This window comes from Microcaecilia unicolor, chromosome 1 (genome assembly GCF_901765095.1).
Source record: "Microcaecilia unicolor chromosome 1, aMicUni1.1, whole genome shotgun sequence".
NCBI lineage: Eukaryota > Metazoa > Chordata > Amphibia > Gymnophiona > Siphonopidae > Microcaecilia > Microcaecilia unicolor.
In genome coordinates this window covers 13722946-13735813 of record NC_044031.1, presented here as the reverse complement: position 1 = coordinate 13735813, position 12868 = coordinate 13722946, and the positions used below count along the sequence as shown (strand labels likewise).

The 12868-nt window shown below is 46.5% G+C and overlaps 1 protein-coding gene across 1 annotated transcript in view; it reads left to right on the top strand.

The window, feature by feature from the left end:
* Window positions 1-10452, top strand: part of LOC115467915 (oocyte zinc finger protein XlCOF6-like) — a 37432-nt gene extending 26980 nt beyond the window's left edge. Inside the window, exon 3 of the mRNA XM_030199759.1 lies at window positions 9967-10452. Coding sequence (XP_030055619.1) covers window positions 9967-10251 — 285 coding nt within the window. The 3' untranslated portion in view covers window positions 10252-10452. The remainder of the gene's footprint in view (window positions 1-9966) is intronic.
* The last annotated feature ends 2416 nt before the right edge of the window (window positions 10453-12868 follow it).

The following is a 12868-nucleotide window of genomic DNA, read 5'->3' as shown; positions in this document are numbered from 1 at the left end:
GTGGCTGAGGAATTTGGAAAGGGCGTCCCAGAGTCAAATTGGACCAAATCGTCCACCAATACAGGGATTTGAGAAAACTCGTGGACAGGTGGATCACGTCCTCTAGATCCCCAGCAGCCTGAAACCACTGGGAAGCTAGGGTCCATTGAGCAGATCGTATGTGAAGGCGGGCCATGGGAGTCACATGAACTGTGGAGGCCATGTGGCCGAGCAATCTCAACATCTGCCGAGCTGTGATCTGCTGGGACGCTCGCACCCGCGAGTTGAGGGACAACAAGTTGTTGGCTCTCGTCTCCGGGAGATAGGCACGAGCCATCCGAGAATCCAGCAGAGCTCCTTTGAATTCGAGTCTCTGTACTGGGAGAAGATGGGACTTTGGATAATTTATCACAAACCCCAGGAGCTCCAGGAGGCGAATAGTCATCTGCATGGACTGTAGAGCTCCTGCCTCGGATGTGTTCTTCACCAGCCAATCGTCGAGATAAGGGAACACGTGTACTCCCAGCCTGCGAAGCGCCACTGCTACTACAGCCAAACACTTCGTGAACACTCTGGGCGCAGAGGCGAGCCCAAAGGGTAGCACACAGTACTGGAAGTGACGTGTGCCCAGCTGAAATCGCAGATACTGTCTGTGAGCTGGCAGTATCGGGATGTGCGTGTAGGCGTCCTTTAAGTCCAGAGAGCATCAGACACGTGATGCTAGGCGAGGGGTAGGACGCCGCAAGACAGAGCTCTGAGGCCCCGATGTAAGATCGCCCCCCTAGCAGCTTAAATCGGCGAATTTGAAATCGGCAAAAGAAGGAAAGATAGACGAGATAGCCCAAACTAGCGAACGGCGGAACTTATAAGGTGGAAAAACATCAATATGTCCTCCAAGGCGCCGCGGAAGGACGGAACACGAGGGAGAACGGGAGAAAACAAAATGGCGGATCCCGGCCCCTCGGGGGAAACAGTAAGTTCCGCTTGGGCAAATGAAATTGCAATGGAGGTTTCGCAATTATTAGAATCCTCCGTAGACCTGAAACTGCAGAAAATCTCTGAGAAACTCGATGTTATGGACGAGAAATTAGAGGTTCTAAAAACTGATCTGACCGGATTCCAACAACGGCTATCGGAGCTGGAGGATAAGAATACCCAGCAGGAGGGTCAGTACAAAGAATGGCAACAAAGGATTACCCAGCTGGAGTCAAAAGTGGATGATCTAGAAAATAGATCACGAAGAAACAATATCAGGCTGGTGGGGATCCCAGAGACTGTAAGGGAAGTAGATCTGCGGGCCGTGTTGGAAGCATGGTTGCCGAAGGTGCTTGAAGCGCAGGAGTTGATAAACAACTTAAAAATTGAAAGAGCACATCGGCTGGGTCAACTGAGACCCGAAGCGCAAAGACCTCGAGTGGTAATTTGTAAAATACTAAATTACCACCACAAACAGGAGATTTTGAGGCTATGGCGATCTCAGGGCATGGTGAATTATGATAAGCATAAGGTGTTATGCTTTCAAGACTTTTCGACGGCAGTGGCAGCACAGCGAAAGCAATTTGTAGGAGCATGCACTGAATTACATAACAGACGGATTAGGTTTGCACTGCTCTATCCAGCTAGACTGAGGGTCCAGCATGAAGGCCGGACACGTTTTTTCGACACCGCTAAGGAAGCATTGGAGTATGCCAAGCAAATAAAAGGAGGCATGGAGCAGTCTGCTGAGGAGGGGGTGCACTGAAGAAGAAGTGGATACCATTGCAAGATCGAGGGCTTGAGAACTTTCATAGTGTTTTGCCGAAGAGGCAGAAGATATTCAAAGCAGTAGCGGGAGCAGAGCCTTGAAAGCGCTACTATTATTGTGAGACACTTAATATAATGGTTTAAGTTCCATATGAGTTGGGGATTTGTGGGACAGTAAAAAGTTAAATATGTATAATAAGTTATATTAAGAGATAGGATTGAGATTTCAAGTGCAGGTTAATTGGAAAGGGACGCTTCAAATATGTTTAAGGGGGGAGGGAGTTTTCAAGATAAAAATGTTGTACTTTGAATGGTGTGTGTAAGAGGTCCCCCCGAATATGTTAGTGGGAGTAGAGAGTTGGTAAAATAACAGGGCTTAGGGGAGTGGGACCTGAACATTTCGATAAAGAAGAAGCTGCAGGGGGGAGGGGCAGGGCGCTAACGTGTCTGGTTCTTAGAGAACACAATGTGTAAAGTTTGGAAGAGGGAGAGGGAGGGGGGGAGGGAGGGGGGGGAGGGAGGGGGAGAGGGAACAATGGGTAGAGGAGAAGGGGTCCTTCAAATTGTTTTTTCATTTGAGATGTATTTGGTTTATGGACTATTATTTTACAGTTTCTTTTTCATTACTGGAAACGCGCGCTGGAGAACGGCAGGGGTGGTTATCTTGGATGAAGAGAGGGGTGCCTAAGGGCTGGGAGGTACGCCCTCTGATTAACAGGAAAAGGCTGAGACAATGGAAATGGATGCAGTGGAGTGATGGGGTCAGTTAAATTGTTATCATGGAATGTAGGGGGAGTTTCTTCGCCCATAAAACGGAAAAAAATTTTGCAGGCTTTGCAACGCCAGGCGGCCGATATAGTGTTTCTTCAGGAAACACATCTGACAACACAAGAGCATGATAAATTTCAGCAGGGCTGGGTGGGCGCGGTAGTGGGCGCTCCTGCACATAATAAAAAGGCGGGAGTATTGATACTAATTCGAAAGGGGCTGTCAATATCTATAAAAGCGGTTAAGAGGAGTGCAATGGGTAGATATGTCCTGATAGAGATGGAGATGGGGGGAACTCCTTACGTTCTTTGTAATATATATGCACCGAATGTATATGAAAAAAGTTTCTATAGAGAGCTGGTGGACCTGTTGACTCCATATCAGATGGGAAATGTGGTGCTGGGAGGAGACTTTAACATGGTATATGACCCAGAGCTGGATAAGACTAGCAAGGGAGGATTGGGGCCTCGGCATTATCAAAGGGGGCTGCCATTCTTGTGCTCTACATTGGAATTGGTGGACGCTTGGAGGGTACTACACCCAGGCTGTAGGGATTACACTCATTTATCTCGGGCACACTCTTCACTATCTAGAATAGATTATATACTTATATCACGTCCTCTTTTTGCCAAAATAGTGGAGGCAGAAATTGGTCCGAGTGAAATCTCGGATCACTCCCCCATATGGACAAGGTTGGAATTGAGAGGGGACTGGAGTGGGTATAGAGGGTGGACCTTTCCATTTGAGCTGTATAAAGATGCGAAATTCCGGGAAATGTTACAGAGCAAGTGGAAAGATTATGAATACAATAACAAAGAACATAAAGACCAATACGGGCTGTACTGGGAAACAGCAAAGGCAGTCCTGAGAGGAGAAATTATTAACTATAGGGCGTGGACACGGAAGCGAAGAGATAAAGAAATATTACGCTTAGAAAAAGAGGTCCGTACACACAGGCAGAAATATGGGGCTACACAAACGGAAGAACAGAAGTTAATATATTTGACAACCCAGAGAGATTTAAATGAGCTCCTACATGAGCGGGCTAAGAAGTCTGTAATGTACTACAAATACCAGTTGTTCCAGTATGGGAACAAGGCAGGAACATTGCTGAGCCGATTGGCTAAAGGGAAAAAAGGGATGACTCGTTTACTACAAGTAAAGCGACAGGATGGCACAGTAGTCAGACGGGAAGAAGATATAGTAGAGAGTTTCCGCAGATACTATGCGGACCTGTATGGGGAGCCATCGGGGGTAATACCAGACAGCACATTGTTTTTGGAAAACATTGACATGCCACGGATATCAACGAAACAGGGGGAGATCTTAGACGCCCCTATTGAGGAAGGAGAGCTAATGTTGGCCCTGCAACAGAGCGAGATACATAAGGCACCAGGACCCGATGGCTTTAGTATAGCTTTTTATAAGATTTACAGGAACAGGTGACTTTACCGTTATTAAATTTATTTAACTCTATGGCTAGTACCGCCAAGATTCCAGAGACTTTTAGACTAGCCAAAGTTATTGTCCTGCCTAAGCCTGGCAGGGATCCAGGGGACATGGGATCATATAGACCGATCTCCCTACTAAACTGTGATGCCAAACTGTATGCAAAAATTCTGGCAAATAGGTTGGCCCGAGTATTACCGGACTTGGTGGCCTCTCCACAAGTTGGGTTTGTGAAAGGTAGAGCGGCGGTGGGTAATATCAGAGCTCTTATTGCTTCCTTGGAGAAAGTGAAGGAGCAGCAAAGGCCTTCTCTGCTAATAAGTTTTGACGCGGAGAAGGCCTTCATGGTATGGCACTTCATATTTAAAGTATTGCAGAAAGTAGGTATTGGGGATTTTTTTAGGAGGGCGGTGGGGGCTCTCTACTCGGATCCCCAAGCGTATATGTGGATCAATGGGGTAGGGTCGCAACCGTTTTCGATAAGGAGGGGAGTGAGGCAAGGGTGTCCTCTCTCGCCGCTATTATTTGTATTGTCCTTAGACCCATTAATACGAGAGATTGAGTCCCACCCGGAGATAGTGGGGGTTACCTGGGGTTCTGTTGACTTTAAAATATCTGCATTCGCGGATGACCTATTAGTACATCTCACAGAACCCAAGAGGTCGCTAGGAGCCCTATTGGAATTGTTTCAAGAGTACGGAGACTTTACTGGTTTTAAAATAAACTATTCCAAATCTCTGGCACTCACAGATACAGATAATGTAAAAATGGAGTGGGGGAATGATTTTCCGTTGAAGTGGGCTAGGGAGAGCCTCAAATATTTGGGAGTACAGGTGGCCATGAACACAAAGGCTTTTTATGCTCTCAATTTTACTAAACTATTGGATAATATGAGACTCCGGTTAAAGCACTGGGAGGCCTTGCCGCTAACGCTACACGGGAGGATCCAGTTGTTCCGCATGATGGAGTTCCCCCGATGGCTTTACACATTACAGGTTTTACCGTTACGATTAAAAAATAAAGACATTAAGCAGTTCCATAAGTATTTAAGACAGTTTATTTGGGGGGGGAGAAAGCCTAAATTGCCTTTGGACATATTGGTAGGCCCCTGGAAATTAGGAGGTATAGGGCTCCCAGATATCAAAAAATACAATCAAGCGTGTTTGTTGAGGCATCTGGGGGACTGGTTATTGGATAAACAAGACTTTACCCCATGGAAATTGGAACAGGTTCATTTCTTGCCATTTCACCCACATTATTTATTACATGAGGCGGAGAATAAATTACCAAAAAAATTTAAGGGAAGTTTGCTATTGGATCCGATGCGGGCGATTTGGCGGGATCTTAATAACTATTGGGGGTTGGAAGGAGATATGACGGATATAGTGCCACTACAGGGTAACCCAAACTTTTCACCTGGATCAGAGAACAGGGTGTTTCAAAGGTGGGCTTTACAGGGGATTACGAGGTTGGAACATGTATTGGGGACTAGAGGAGGGCTGTTAAATTTGGGTGCTTTAGGGGTGGGCTTTACTATTAGCCACACATTCGCTTACCAGCAGTTAGCCCATTATATTAGATCATTAAATGCTGAAAAGCTGGCTAGTGGCCATGGGAAAAAAATTAGGGAATTTTTCAAAACAATAACGGGGGAGCGGTTCACAGTATCGAGACTGCATAAGGCTCTGTGGGCGATGTGCCCACAGAAAAAAACTGAAGCAATTACCGCACGTTGGGCACGAGAGATGCAGAAACCCAGTTTAGCGCTGGATTATAACCAGCTGACATCTCGTATACCTGAGATCTCGATTAATGCGGCATTGCGGGAGTGTCAATATCGGATTTTATATCGAGCATATATGACCAAACTACAGGTATTTAAGATGGGAGGTGTGCCGGACCCACTATGCTCTAAGTGCCGGCAACGTGACAGCACTTTTTATCATGGCCTATGGGAATGCCCCGGTGTGCAAAGATTTTGGCATAATATAATACAATATCTGGAGGGGTTAGTGGACTCTCGAATTAATTGTTCTTTCATGGGGATCATCCTTGATAAACATGAGCTCTTTGTCCTCCAAAGAGGAAGCCAGAGGACACTGGTACGCAAAGCCTGCATGTTGGGGAAAAAATTGATTATGGCGGGGTGGTTGAGTGTGGACCCGCCAGAGTATTGGCATTGGAGAAACAAAATTCATGAGCTCTTAATGCATGAACGTAGGGCGGTAGGAACTTCCCCGAAAAAGAGAGCACAGTTCCTGGAGATCTGGAGACCTTACATTCAATCCCTGACGCCGAGTGCGCGAAGTTTAATACTGAATAGCTTATAATGGGTTTATTTTTTTTTTTTTTTAATTTTTTTTTTTCATCTTCGTCTTACTATGTAAGAGGGGCTTAGTTCATGATATGATATATGGGGGAGGGAGGAGGGGGCTGGGAAGATGAGGGGGGAGAGTGGGAGAAATTGATAATCTATTGATGAGGATAACTTAGAAGTTTGAATGCAAGTCTAAGAAGATACTTCAACGCAATATGCTGATTTTTGCGATTGTGTTAAGCAGTATATCATCAATTAAATTTGTTAGATATAACAATAGTGAATACCGCACAATATGAGATATAAGCTGAAGTAAGCATTTTATTTTGCTGCTTATATAACAGTACAAAAGCAAACATTTGGGTTATAATGAAAGGGTTGAAGGGGAGGGAGGGAGGAAAAGGATAAAATATTGATGATAGACCTTAATGATGTATAAATACAAGTATGATGTATCATTTAAAATGTCAAATTTAATGGCTGTGTTTAAAATGTTGACTCATCAATAAAAAACTGTTGAAACATAAGTCCAGAGAGCATAGCCAGTCATTTTCCTGAATCATGGGAAGAAGGGTGCCCAGGGAAAGCATCCTGAACTTTTCCTTGACCAGATATTTGTTCAGGGCCCTTAGGTCTAGGATGGGATGCATCCCCCCTGTTTTCTTTTCCACAAGGAAGTACCTGGAATAGAATTCCAGCCCTTCTTGCCCGGATGGCACGGGCTCGACCGCATTGGCGCTGAGAAGGGTGGAGAGTTCCTCTGCAAGTACCTGCTTGTGCTGGAAGCTGTAGGATTGAGTTCCCGGTGGGCAATTTGGAGGTTTGGAAACCAAATTGAGGGTGTATCCTTGCCGGACTATTTGGAGAACCCACTGGTCGGAGGTTATGAGAGGCCACCTTTGGTGAAAAACTTTCAACCTCCCCCTGACCGGCAGATCGCCCGGCACTGACACATTGATGTCGGCTATGCTCTGCTGGAGCCAGTCAAAAGCTCATCCCTTGCTTTTGCTGGGGAGCTGAGGGGCCTTGCTGAGGCGCACGCTGCTGACGAGAGCGAGCGCGCTGGGGCTTAGCCTGGGCCGCAGGCTGTCGAGAAGGAGGATTGTACCTACACTTACCAGAAGAGTAGGGAACAGTCTTCCTTCCCCCATAAAAAAGTCTACCTGTGGAGGTAGAAGCTGAAGGCTGCCAGCGGGAGAACTTGTCGAAAGCGGTATCCCGCTGGTGGAGCTGCTCTACCACCTGTTCGACCTTCTCTCCAAAAATATTGTCCGCTCGGCAAGGCGAGTCCGCAATCCGCTGCTGGATCCTATTCTCCAGGTCGGAGGCACGCAGCCATGAGAGTCTGCGCATCACCACACCTTGAGCAGGGGCCCTGGACGCAACATGAAAGGTGTCATACACCCCTCTGGCCAGGAATTTTCTGCACGCCTTCAGCTGCCTGACCACCTCATGAAATGGCTTGGCTTGCTCAGGAGGGAGCTTGTCCACCAAGCCCGCCAACTGCCGCACATTGTTCCGCATGTGTATGCTCGTGTAGAGCTGGTAAGACTGGATTTTGGCCACGAGCATAGAAGAATGGTAGGCCTTCCTCCCAAAGGATTCTAAGGTTCTAGAGTCCTTGCCCGGGGGCGCCGAAGCATGCTCCCTAGAACTCTTAGCCTTCTTTAGGGCCAAATCCACAACTTCAGAGTCGTGAGGCAACTGAGTGCGCATTAGCTCTGGGTCCCCATGGATCCGATACTGGGACTCGATCTTCTTGGGAATGTGGGGATTACTTAGAGGCTTGGTCCAGTTCGCCAGCAATGTCTTTTTTAGGACATGATGCATGGGTACTGTGGACGCTTCCTTAGGTGGAGAAGGATAGTCCAGAAGCTCAAACATTTCAGCCCTGGGCTCGTCCTCCACAACCACCGGGAAGGGGATGGCCGTAGACATCTCCCGGACAAAGGCCGCAAAAGACAGACTCTCGGGAGGAGAAAGCTGCCTTTCAGGGGAGGGAGTGGGATCAGAAGGAAGGCCATCAGACTCCTCGTCAGAGAAATATCTGATGTCCTCCTCCTCCCACGAGGCCTCACCATCGGTATCAGACACAAGTTCATGAACCTGTGTCTGAAGCCGTGCCCGACTCGACTCCATGGAAACACGGCCACGGTGTGAGCGTCGAGAGGTAGACTCCCTCGCCAGCACCGGCGAAGCTCCCTCTGCCGACGTCGTCGGGGAGCCCTCCTGGGAGGCGGCCGCAGTCGGTACCGCAAGCGGCACCGATGTCGGAGACCTCACCCCGGGCAAGGGGCCAGCCGGCACCTCACTCGACGGTACCAGTGGCGCAAGCACCCCCGGTACCGGAGGGGAAGGGCGCAACAGCTCTCCTAGGATCTCTGGAAGAACGGCCCGGAGACTCTTGTGCAGAGCGGCTGTGGAGAAAGACATGGAAGCCGATGCAGGTGTCGAAGTCAGAGTCTGTTCCGGGTGTGGAGGCTGTTCCGGGCTGTCCAAGGTGGAGCGCATCGACACCTCCTGAACAGAGGGTGAGCGGTCCTCCCAGTGCCGATGCCTACTGGGTGCCGACTCCCTCGGCGACCCAGAGCTCTCGGTACCGATGCGGGAAGGAGACCGGTGTCGATGCTTCTTTGACTTTTTCAAACGAAGCATGTCACCGGAACTTCCCGGTACCGACGAGGAGGACGTAGAATCCAACCATCGCTTCCTCGGGGCCGAAGCCGAAGAAGGTCGGTCTCGGGGGGGGCTGTACCGCAGGAGCCCTCAGGGTAGGGGGAGACCCACCCGAAGGCTCACCGCCACCAGCAGGGGAATGGACAGCCCTCACCTGCACTCCAGTCGAAGCACCACCGTCCGACAACATCAGCACTAGTGGAGGTCCCGGTACCACCGACGCCGACGCAGCCTTCCGATGTCTCGGTACCGACGATGCAGAGGGTCGATGCCTCGATGCAATCGATACAGTCGCCGCCGAGGTCGGAGGTCTTGATGCTGTCGACGTCGATGCACTCGATACCCCCGGTGCTGTTGCCGATGAAGAGCCCGAGAACAAAATGTTCCACTGGGCCAATCTCGCTACCTGAGTCCTTTTCTGTAAAAGGGCGCAAAGACTACAGGCCTGCGGGCGTTGCCCAGCCCCCAGACACTGAAGACATGACGCGTGCCTATCAGTGAGCGAGATTACCCGGGCGCACTGGGTGCACTTCTTGAAGCTGCTGGGAGACTTCGATGACATGGGCGGAAAAATCATGCCGGCGAAATCAAAACTCGTAATGGCGGAAAAGGCACCAAAAAAGGGGGAGAGAAAAAACTCGACCCGAGGCCTCAAATGGGCCTACCCCGAAAACAAAAATAAACTTAACGGGGCAAAAACTGGAAATACGGGAAGGGAAAAAAGACCGAAAAGGTCTTTTCTCAAAATCCCTTTTTTTTCTTTCTCTAAGCAAAAGCTAAAAGACGCGCGAGGGTCAACTTAAGGGGTGCGAACGGCGCAAACACGACCGTCCCGAGCGCGGACAAAAAAGACTGACGAACATGAGCCGGTTCGGGCGGGAAGACAGCCGCGCATGCGCGGTGCGCATTGGCGCACGAGGACTAGCAAAGGCCTTTGCTAGTAAAGTGTTCCGATTGGAGGGGCTGCCGTGGACGTCACCCATCAGTGAGAACAAGCAGCCTGCTTGTCCTCGGAGAATAAAAGCTTCAATCAGAACCTCACAATACACCAGAGAATCCATACAGGAATGAAACCCTTTAACTGTACTGAGTGTAATAAAAGCTTCAATCAGAAGGCATACCTCACAATACACCAGAGAATCCATACAGGAATGAAACCCTTTAACTGTACTGAGTGTAATAAAAGCTTCAGTCAGAAGGCTCACCTCACAATACACCAGAGAATCCACACAGGTGTGAAGCCATTTATATGTGCTGCGTGTGGCAGAAGCTTTATTAGCAAGGAAACACCAATCACCAGAAACTCCACTCAGGAGTAAAACCATTTATATGCACTGAGTGTGGCAAAATCTTTAGGTTGAAAAAAATACATGATACTGCACTAGAGAAACCACACAGGAATGAAACAGTTGTACTGAGTGTAATAAAAGCTTTAGTCACAAGGGACACCTCAGTAAACACCAGAGAGGCCACACAAGAGTGAAACGATTTACATGTTCTGAGTGTGGTAAAAGCTTCACTGAGAAGGGAACACTCCAAAAACACTGGAGAACCCACAGAGGAATAAAACCCTTTAACTTATAGACCTACCTACCAGGAACGCAAAAAGATCAGCACGCACATTCCTCAATCTCCACTACCCCAACCGCAAAGGACTAAAATACAAGTCCACATACGCAACCAGTTTCTCCTACATTTGCATGCAACTATGGAACGCACTACCGAAGACCATAAAAACAACGCAAGACATAGCTATCTTCCGAAGGCTACTGAAAACTGACCTGTTCAAAAAGGCATACCATAAACAACCATCCTAATTACTAAATAATAAGACTGATCACGAACTAGACAGAACCGAACTCTTATCACTGACTGCCTAACCTCACTGCTATTAATGAGCAAGCACTACCACTTTAATACCTAATGTCGAAAATGATTTCTCTATAATTGATGATCTAACACAGGTTACAATCCAATCTATTACTCAGGAACTTATATGTAATACCATAATGTATTCTTCTTTATCATGTATGTACGCACCTTAATGCAATATCACTTTAATCCTTATATCGAAAACGATCTCTCTATAATTGATTACCTAACATACGTTATAATCAAATCTATCACTCAGGAATCTATATGCAATACCATAATTTATTATTCTGTACCATATATGTACGCAACTTAATGCAATACCATTTGTAATTCTGTTAACCAGAAATGGCAACCGCCACTACGGCAAATGTAAGCCACATTGAGCCTGCAAATTGGTGGGAAAATGTGGGCTACAATTGCTACAAATAAATAAAATAAATAAACTATACTGAGTGTAATAAAAGCTTCAGTCAGAAGGCACACCTCACAAGACACCAGAGAATCCACATGGAAGAGAAGCCATTTACATGTTCTGAGTGTGGTAAATGTTTCTCTGACAAGGGAGAACTGACAAGGCACCAAAGAATTCACATGAGAGTGTAGCCATTTACAAGTGTGATAAAAGCTTCACTGAGAAGGGAACACTCAGAAGACACTGAAGAATCCAGATAGGAATGAAAACCATTTAGCTGTACTGAGTGTAATAAAAACTTCTGTCATAAGAGAAGCCTCAAAACACCAGAGAATCCATTCAGGAATAAAATCATATCTGTGTACTGAGTATGGCAAAAGCTTCATTTGTTATGGTATAAGCCAATCATCAGAATTAAATGTGTAGGATGATGTTGTGTTGGATCAAATACATATATATATACCAATATATTTGTGCAGCTTTTATATATTTGACACTGTAGCAGAGAAAATAGTTTCATTTCAAGCCCCTCTCTCCCTATCCCTTTTTCTGGGAACTTCTGATAGCAGGGATAGTTAATTACAAACACTTAACAAAGACAAAAGAGAGATATATAACTCTCTCTGCCCTCCCACCTAAAAAGACTGAACAAAAGCTTGACTAAGGTGGGTACCTGGACGCTCATCAGGACATCTCTGAAAACCAAAGACCCAAGAGACAGAAAGGCTGGAGAAGCCATTGAAGACAAAGAACTCAGAGGAAAAGCATAAACAGGCCATTTGCTTGTCAAAGGTATACCTGCCCCTCCCATCAGCTTTCAGACATGTGCAGAAAGGAAGGACTTATAATGTGGTCATGTGAACAGACTACATTAACCATAATGCCTTGCAAAATATCCAGGACATGCACACACCATGCTTCTCTGCTAACATTATAAAAGGCCTGGAAACAGCCCAGCTCGCTCTCTTGGAACCTGCCTCCTCTTGGGACCTGCCTCCTCTTGGGACCTGCTGCTCTCTTTGGGGTCCGCTGATGCCTTGCTCCTGAACATGTGCTCATCAATCAGCTGGACCACAGCATGCTTGTAACAAGGACTTGTAAGTTAACCTACCTGCTACTTTGTTCTATTTTATGCACAAATTCTCTGTTCTAAGATCCTTTTAAAAACCTACCTCTCATGTGCAATTGTATATTAAATCAATCTTTTTGAAGCTAAAAATACGGTCTCTTTGTGTTCTAGAGTATATGGTATCTTTTATATATACTTAATTTATTTAATTTATTGCAATTATCACCTTTGGTGATTGGTGGAGAAATTAATATCCTAAAACTTATAAATACAGCACCTGCTCTTAAATTATAAATAGTAGCGAGTGCTCTAGATCTCTTTCCCCCAAGATAAATCATTTCTTGTAACATATTTATTGGTGGAGAATTGCGCGCAGAGTTATTGTGCACAAAATAGCAGTGTTCTTAAATTATATTCTTGTATTTTGCTGCTTTATAGTGAACTGAGTATCAGGTTTCATTAATTAAATTTCCGATTGATAAACTGATAAGGTTTTCAGGTATTCAGAATGCTGTGCTGGATGGATGTTTGGTCTTATTTAGGTACTTATGCACTCATGTACTTTATGTATTTCATAATC